The sequence below is a fragment of the Monoraphidium neglectum genome (assembly GCF_000611645.1).
Source record: "Monoraphidium neglectum strain SAG 48.87 unplaced genomic scaffold scaffold01094, whole genome shotgun sequence".
Taxonomy (NCBI): domain Eukaryota; kingdom Viridiplantae; phylum Chlorophyta; class Chlorophyceae; order Sphaeropleales; family Selenastraceae; genus Monoraphidium; species Monoraphidium neglectum.
In genome coordinates this window covers 2,829-11,328 of record NW_014012534.1, presented here as the reverse complement: position 1 = coordinate 11,328, position 8,500 = coordinate 2,829, and the positions used below count along the sequence as shown (strand labels likewise).

The following is an 8,500-nucleotide window of genomic DNA, read 5'->3' as shown; positions in this document are numbered from 1 at the left end:
ACGTCTCCTAAAAACCGTGTGTAACCACCAGCAAAGCCTGCTGGAGGCCACTGCTGCTGTGCACGCTGTGCTGCTGCGGTGTACATGTGTTGCAGTCGAGGGATTGTAAGCCGCTTCCTTGGCCTTTGCTGAGGTTATGCTTGACTATGTGTTCCTCGCACTCACCGCATAAAATCGCTTCAAGATGCCTGTGATGCGTCGCCAGCTCAGCTCGCAAGTTGAAGCGCAATAAACGGCCTGGCTGCTAATCATTTCGCCTTTGAAGGGTTACTGCTGCTGCTTGCAGCCAGCTGCTCTCGCAAGCTCGCGACATGGAACTTGCCATAAAAGGCATTCGGCCGCAATATCACTCGTGCCACCTGTTGACCATGCTGAGCAGCGTGCCGCAGCTGCCCCTGCAGTCCAGGCCATCTGGCACCACCCCGCAGCGCGAGCCTCGCTTGTGCACTCTATTCTTATGCATCTTGATAACGAGCGCACCCCTGACCAAGCAAACGGGCTCCTGAGCTGATGAGAGGGCAGCAGCCTGCCAGCTAAGGCGAAAGTGCCGGCCGCAAAGGACAGTGATGATTAGCATTTGAACATAAGTGTAGTTACATGCGTATCATTTTCATGCTCTCGGCGAGCGCGTTTGGCAAGCAGCCACGCGTCGAGGTTGGCGAGTGACATGTGCATAACGCTCAGCGAGGCTCGCGCCAAAATAAACTGCCCCTCTTCATTGCCGCCCCTCTTCGATCGTTGTATACTTCAGTGAATTAAATTGCGTATACCATACCCGATAGCAACACGACTTTCCTTCCTTCATCCCCCCAAGAATATCGCACAACGCACAGCAGCGGTCCCGAGCTGTGCCAACGCGTCAACAGGAGAAAGCTCTCGTACAAGGGTGCGTTTATGCGGCCGTTATGCGCCTGGGTCGGTCTGTGGGCGTGCCAGCAGTGCTGTGCTGGCGTCTCCCTCCATCCCCGACCTGCAGCATGGCCTCGCTCTCACCACTGCTCCTGTTCCTGCACCACCGTGTGTACAGGCACACCGTCATCATGGCCTTACATCACTGGTTTCTTGCTGGCGGTGAGGGGGGGGGGGTGGAGGCCGGGCCCCCCACCAGAGGCGTGGTCGAACTTTGCTCGCCTGGCAGGCGGAAAAGCAGTGCGCGGCATGACCCACGGTGCACGCCGCACAACGGCCTGTGTGCTGCACTGCTGGCGCCCTAACGGCTTAACCTCCCAATCCTCTTACTGCAAGCTGCTCGCTCGGCCTCAACCTGCACCCACCCACACACACCCTGCCTTGTTCCCTTGCCCTGCAGTCATGCTCCTGCTCCTCACCCCGGGCACCCCAGCTGCTTCCCTCAAGGCCGGCGGCCTGACCGCCCCTGTCCGCCGCGCCCTGAGCAAGCGGGCCACCACAATGTCCGAGCCGCGCGCCGCCGACGCCTCCACGCGCAACATGGCGGGCCCGGCCCCTTTGGAGCGCTACACCCCCGCCCAGCCCAGCAGTGCGTCACACCGCGATGACGCCGACATGAGCCCCCAGGGTGTGGCCTTTGGGGGCGCGGGCTCGACCGTCGCCGCCACCGCTGCCACCGGCCAAGCCGGCGATGGCGGCACCTCTGCATCGCCCGGACGGGGCTGGTGGCCCCGCATCCTAGGGGAGCGAGCGGCTGCGGCCCAGAGCGCTATCATGGCCATAGCCGGCCGCGGCCGCACCTCCTACAGCTCCGCCCCGGCCAGTCCCCCCCCCTGTCACCAGCGCTGCCACCGCGCTGCCCATCGACAACACCAACACCATTGCCCCCTAGCAGGGCAGCACAGGCCAATCACAACACGCGAGGGCAGCAGCGCTGCCGCCGGCCACTGCCCTCTGCTTTTTGTGTGATGGTGTGTACTCGCGCAAGGTTTTGGCGCCTCGCCTTGCCCCTTTTTGAGCGCAAGCGCTGCTGTCCAAGCAGCCTTGCCTCCCTTGCCGCACGATCCACCAACTGTGCGCACAAAACCCAAAGCGAGATACATGCGAGACGCATGCCGACCTGTTGATCAAAGAACGCGCGCTCTCCTAGGAACAAACCACTGCCGCACACATACACATCTGGCGCTATATCACCACATGTGCTGTGTGTTTGCTGTGCAATGCGCAGTTTCATGCTGCTGCACACATGCTCGTTGACTTTTACGTACCATGCGTGTGGCTGCTCGCAGCGCCCACCTGGCCTGCAACGAATGCACCACCTGCCTGGCTACCTGCGCAAAGTGCACGCCCACCAGCACGCTGCTGCGATGCTTTCCAACGCATGCCCCCCCCTTTTTGTTGCTTAGGATTCTCAGGACGTCTTGTATCCTTTGTTCTTCACGTGGAGGTCCCCCCACCGGCCTCACTGCACATGTGGGGCCGCCGATGCCTTTGCCGCTGCAAGACGGCACGTCGGAGCGTGTGAAGTTTTCAGGGCGATTGAGCCTAGGCCCACTGGCGGGGCATGGGCACGCAGTATGCCTGAGCCCTCGCGCTTGCAATTGCGAGTCGTGCCCGACCAGGTGACATACGTTTGCAAAGCTAACGAGCCCGTCGGCGAAGTTACGTGCTGGCAAACCTTCGCGCATCGCCCCTTTGGCGCGCCGGCTAGCGCCACCAGGTCGCGCCGTCAGGCGCGTAGGCGTAGAGGACGGACAGCTGCCAAACCCAACAGAAGGACAGGCAGGGTACAGGATGCCCGATACGCCCGCTTGACCAAGAGGCTGAAAACCAATCGAGTGTTGCTTGCTTTGGTGCCGTGCGTGCAGGTGGCATTGCAGTCCTGGCAATACTTTCTTGGACCATACCGTACCATTGAAGTACCATTCTTGTACAATTATCATGAGCCTGGGTATCATCAGCGGGCGACCGCGGGATCCTGTAACCTTTTTCTGTCAAACCGACAAAATGAAAACCTCCACCGACAGGAAGTGTGATTGCACTGCAACTGCCAGGACGCATGAAGAGAGCAGAGCGCCATAGTGCTGATGGCCCCAGAGCACTACACTCAAGCAAGCACCGCATCGTCACTCGACCCACGCAGATTTCACCCGGCACCTCTTTCTGCTGACTAGGTCTTGCTTGTTACACGCACTGGGTCTCGCGCCCCCCAGGCTACCCTGCGTTGAGCGGGAGCTTCACCCCTGGCGGCCTTGCCCTCGGGGGCGGCCACAACGGCGGGCTCTGCGGACATTAAAAGTATGGCGACACCTCGGTGACTCACAAATATGAAGCAGCTGGCCCCTCCCACGAGCCCGCGCGCAAAGCAAGTGTAAGGGAGTTCAAGGGAATATCGTTTGGAAGCGCATTGCCCACGTGTCCCTGCGACTCCTCATCCAGAACGGGCGTCCGCCACCCGTCCGCCGCTTCACCAGCCGTCCTCGTCCATCGCCGCGTCGTCCTGCTGCCCCAGCGGCACGTACTTGGCGCCGTGGCGCTCGTTGTACTGCTCGTACCGCTCTATTTCCGCTGGCGTCACACTGGCACGCTGGGCCTGTGGTGGTGGGGGGGTGAAGCACGCGGGTCTGGCGATGTGCATGTGCTTGTGAGAGCGTCCCAGCGGGGGGTCAACAGGCGGGAGGGGTCGCAGCATTGGAAACGCAGTGATCTCACAGGGCCTCAAGCAGATCAGGGGCGCCCTTGAGTGGTGGGAAAGCGCTCAGTCAGACTCTGTTGCGAATCTCCCTCTGGGGTCGAGATGCACGCTTCATCAACTGCTCACTCCCGTCCCCTCGCTTCACACCTGCCATGCGAGGCACACACATGCGCTTGCAGACAGTTGCCTGGTGTGCGCAGTCACGCATGCCCCCACCTTCGACGCCGCCTGGAAGTCGCGCAGGCGCACCGGCCGCAGGTCCTCCCCCCGCAGCTGCGCCACGCGCTCCCCGCCAGCCGCTACCACGGCCTCGCGCACCGGGCCCTGGCACGCCTCCTGGATTAAATTGCGCATGTCGCTGCCCGAGTAGCCCTTGAGGGAGGCAGCAGGGCAAGGAAAGAGGAGAAGAGGGCAATCCAGGGGGGCGAGGATGTGGTTGGCTGGGTGGGGTATGCAGCTGTGTAGGGTGTTTGGGGGCGGTAGGCAGCTGTGCTGTGGGTGAGGTGGCTGTCATGTTACCACATCATGGGGCTGGCGTAGCCAGTGTGATTTGCTCGCCTGCGGCCCGTGCCAGCTCGGCCCGCCTGGCGCACCCTGCAGCCATCCGTCCGCCCCTTCTTCACTGCGCGGTTCAACACATCCCTGCGCACGAGCATTCCCCCAGGCCTCCGCCCGTCCCGACCAGCGGCCCCCCGCCGCTGGGCCGGCCAAGGGTAAGCGCTGGCCGCGCCGGCCCCCTCCCCCTCTCACGTCTGTCTTTGCGACCACCTTCGCCAGGTCCTCCCCGCTGAGCTGCGCCTCCACGCTGCAGCCCGGCCCCAGCTGCCGCAGCACCATCTGGCGGCGCGCCTCGCCGCAGGGGAGCGGGATGTACAGCTGCTTGGGCATGCGGCGCCGCGCGGCCTCATCCAACTCCTGGGGGGTGGAGGTGAGAGGGGGGGGATGCAGGTGCCGCCGTGTTTTCCTGGAGGGTGGGGTTGCTCTGCAGTTGGAAATCCCAGGCTGGGGTGATGATGATGTGGGTATCGCGGGATTGAGCTGGTGGGTGGGGAAAATTGTTGACTCTGTGGTTGGTGCTGGTCATGCTAGGAAGGGGCATGGTGCTGCAACCACAGCGAGCAGTGCTGTCGACATGAGTCCCCTGCTGCAACAGGGCCCGCTCAGTAGCGTCTTGCCGCCCGCGAGCTTCGCCCAGGGAGGCGCCTGGCCCCGGCCCTACGGTCCGGCCACACGGGGCCCAGGCTCACCTCGGGCCTGTTGGTCGTGCCGATGAGCAGCACGCGGCGGCTGGTGCTGGAGGGATCGCAACCCTCCATCTGCACCAGCATCTCAGTCTTAAGGCGCCGGCTGGCCTCGTGCTCGCCTGGCCGGGCGGCGGGCGGCGCGGCGGGGTGTCGCTCGCTTAGGGGCTTGCAGGTCTGCCTGGGATAAACCCAGAAAAAGCGCCATCGAGCCTGTGCTGGATCCCGCCTTTGCTGGCTGGACCAAAACAAGTTCCAGCATTTGAAACCAGAACCCATCAGCCTGCACTGCAGTCATCGTTTACGGCATGCCGAGGTGCGTTGCGCCAAACCGTCCCTACAGAGGCGAAAGAGCAGAGCCAAGGGGCAAGGACACCGTCACACATTGATCATCAACGCCCCCGCACACACCCCGCACTCCCACCCACCGTCGCTCTTGCGGGCGCTCATGAGCGAATCGATCTCGTCAATGAAGATCACAGACGGCTGCATCACGCCCGCCACTGCGAACAGCGTGCGCACCTGCGGCGGTCGGCGGGGCGCCGGAGCTGGGCGCGCGCGGGCTGACGCCGGCGCCGACATGCGTCTGCTGAAAGCCTCCAGTCACTTGGCACCATAGGTGTGTGCCGAGCGACAGGCACACATCACATGTTGCTATTGTGGCCAACCACACTCGCAACGCAGGAGGGATTTCTGCATGCTGGCAATCACCATGTTCCTTTTACATTTCTGCACCCCCTCCCAACGCGCCGAGCGCACCATCTTCTCGCCCTCCCCGATCCATTTGCTGGTGAGGCTGCTGGCGCTGATGGAGAAGAAGGCCGCGCTGATGTTGGAGGCCACCGCCTTGCCGATGAGCGTCTTGCCGGTGCCGGGGGGGCCGAACAGCAGCAGGCCCTTGGGCGGCGCGCGGGGGCCCTGCTCGACGGGAGCGGGCGCGGCGCGACTGGTGAGTGTTTCTGGGGCGACATGATTTCACACGGGTTGTATTGCTGGTGTCATGCGACCTGCTGATGCGCATTTCGCTGATCAAAGTTGCGAAGAACGGAACCAGCAAGGGCGGGTGCGCGTCCAGGACTTCTCACCGTGAAGATGGTGGGGTTGAGCATGGGCCAAACCACGATCTCCCGGATCAGGTCCTTGGCTGTCTGCAGCCCAGCAATGTCGTCCCACGATATGGCCCCGCCCGCGTCGATGACGTCATTGCACACCTGGGATCAGGTTGAGGGTGCAACGAGGGTGGCGTGACCCGGGGGCAGTGTGAGACTGCTAATGGCTTGTCGAAGCTTCAGTCATCAGACCAATTATCCTCTGAAAAGGCTTTGCTGGCAGAATTGCTTTGATATCAGGAATCCTGCAAGTCTCCTGAAATGCCCCGGGGCCCCCAGAACTGAAACCTCAAACCTGCTCTATCAGCTTGGGGTCACACTTCTGCAGCTCTGGCGGCAGCTCCCCATTCTCAGCTGCAGCAGCAATGCAATTAGAAACGGGAGCGGAGCGGAACAGGGCTTGTGATCCTTGTCAGTCATGATCAGCGTGCATGAAGGCACCACTGTGCCTGCTGCTCGGCCCCCCAAGGTCGCACGCCTTTTGCACCGCTCTTCCCTGTGCCACCCTCCATCCCAGCCTGCTTGGCCCTCACCTCCAAGCATCTGCAGTGTCCGCGCCGACAGCGGCCCCTCCTCGCCCCCCTGGCCGCCGCCGCCGCCGCCCCCCTGCCCATTGGCGTCGAGCGCCTTGGCCACAAAAGGCGGCACGAAGCCCTTGCCAGCGCTGGCAGAGGCGCCAGCGGAGGCGCCGCCCCGGCCACGAGGACGTGTGAGGCCCGTCCTTGGGCACGGACCCTGGAGGCAGTGATTGATCGCTTGCATATCTTTCAAGGCAGCATCCGCTTCATAGGGGCGGCTGGCCAGCCGAGGCATCGGTGAGTGCAGAAACGGTCAGGGACACACTGTTGGTTGAAAGAAAAAGTTGTAAATGAGTCCAAGCAACTGACCAGCACGCCATAAGCCCAGGCACCCACATTCATGACAGCCGCCGCCGCCTGGTGCTGGCCTTTCTTGCGCAGGTCAGAGGCGTACTGGTGACGCGCCGTGGTGAACGCCCCAGGGCCCTGCGCGCCCTCCTGCTCCTGGCCACCTCCCCCGGCCCCCGCCCCGCCGCCAGCGACGGCGCCGCCCGCGGCGCGCGGCGGGTGCGGCTGCTGCCACGATCTCTGCTGCTGCGCCGCTTGCCGCGGGTTCCAGCCGCTAGGCCCGCTCTGCAGCTTTCCTGGGGGTCCAGGTTGGTCGTCCTCCTCAATTTCATCAGGGCCCGCTTGAAACTGCTGCGGCTGCTGCTGCTGGCCCCAGCCGCCATGCGGCCGCTGCGGCGGGCGTTGCTGTTGTTGCTGCTGCTGCTGCCAGCCCTGTGCAGGCTGCTGCTGGCTCCAGCCGCCTGCGCCACTGGTGTGCTGCTTTGGAACACCATCCGCATCGCGCTTGCGGTCCTGACAGATCAAAAGCAAAAGGGCAGTTGTCAACACACAGGGATTTCGACATTGAACTTGCCTCAATGACAGCAATGCCGTATGCACTGTGCTGCAGGCCTGGCTCGGATCCTGTCCTGCAGCAGCACCCACCTGCTGCTGCGCCGGCGCGCCAGGCATTGGGAGGAGGGGCGCCCTGCCGCCGCCGCTGCGAAATGCCCCATCCGGCGCGGCCAGGCTGCCGCCGGCACGGTGTGGCTTGTGGAAGTGCTGGTGTTGGTGGTTCTCCTGCTGCTGCTGTTGCTGCTGCTGCTGCTGCTGCTGCTGTTGCGGCTGCGCCTGTGCCAGGTTGCCACATTGCGGCATAGCAGCAAGCCGCTGCTGCAGCAGCTTTGAGGCCTGTTGAGGTGAGTGTGTGCATGCACAAATTAACGAAGCACTTCCAGCAGGCCGATGCCACTAGTGCCTGCACGGCATGCGTTTCCAGAACGGCCCCAAGCACTGCGTGCACATGCGTGCTGCCTGATCAAGTGGCAGGCACGTGCGCCGCGCGCATCCTGCGCCGGCTGTGCAGCACCCACCTGCTGCACCATCTGCCGCAGGCGCCGCGCCTGGTCGAGGTGGTCTCCCCATGCCGCATCCTGCTGCAGCGCGTCTGCCACTGAAGGCGCCTGCATGGGGTGCACATGAACACAGTCATGACGATGCATGCATGCGCGCGCCTTGCTTGCCCCCGCCATGATGACGAGTAGCCGCGTTGTGCTGTCCAGTCGCCGGAGTTAGCGGGCCTGATGAGCACCCAGGTGTGTGCGCACCGCTGCTTGTACAGTCAGGCCATCTGAACAGCCGACCGCAGCCGCGGCGGCGCTGAGACATGATGCCCTGCGTGAGAGGCAGGTGCCTGAGATGAAGCCGCGCACTCTATCAATGGCACACCTGTCATTTTTCAAATTTGCGATCACATGTTGCAGGGCAGCTGTCACCGCGGTAGCAAGCACCATACACGCATTGTCTCGACATCGGCATACCTGTCTTCTGCTGCCTCCGCTGTTGCATCTGCCTGTGAGAGCAGGTCGGAGCACTGCTGCTGCACCACCCCCAGCAGCGGCGCAGTCCCGGGGTCGCCTGCCGCCTCTGCGCTCAAGCACGCCCCAAGTTGGAGCGCGTACAATTCTACGAGAAGGCCCC

At 63.3% G+C, this 8,500-nt stretch overlaps 1 protein-coding gene across 1 annotated transcript; it reads right to left on the bottom strand.

The window, feature by feature from the left end:
* Nucleotides 1-3,376: 3,376 nt before the first annotated feature.
* Nucleotides 3,377-7,989, bottom strand: MNEG_6627 (hypothetical protein; the record flags this gene model as incomplete). Its single annotated transcript, XM_014044899.1, has 12 exons — nucleotides 3,377-3,502; nucleotides 3,821-3,976; nucleotides 4,355-4,519; nucleotides 4,852-4,967; nucleotides 5,274-5,367; nucleotides 5,605-5,763; nucleotides 5,931-6,056; nucleotides 6,250-6,308; nucleotides 6,488-6,581; nucleotides 6,869-7,333; nucleotides 7,466-7,711; nucleotides 7,894-7,989. 12 exons carry the CDS (start codon nucleotides 7,987-7,989, stop codon nucleotides 3,377-3,379), a joined length of 1,902 nt encoding a protein of 633 aa, XP_013900353.1.
* Between the last annotated feature and the right edge of the window lie 511 nt (nucleotides 7,990-8,500).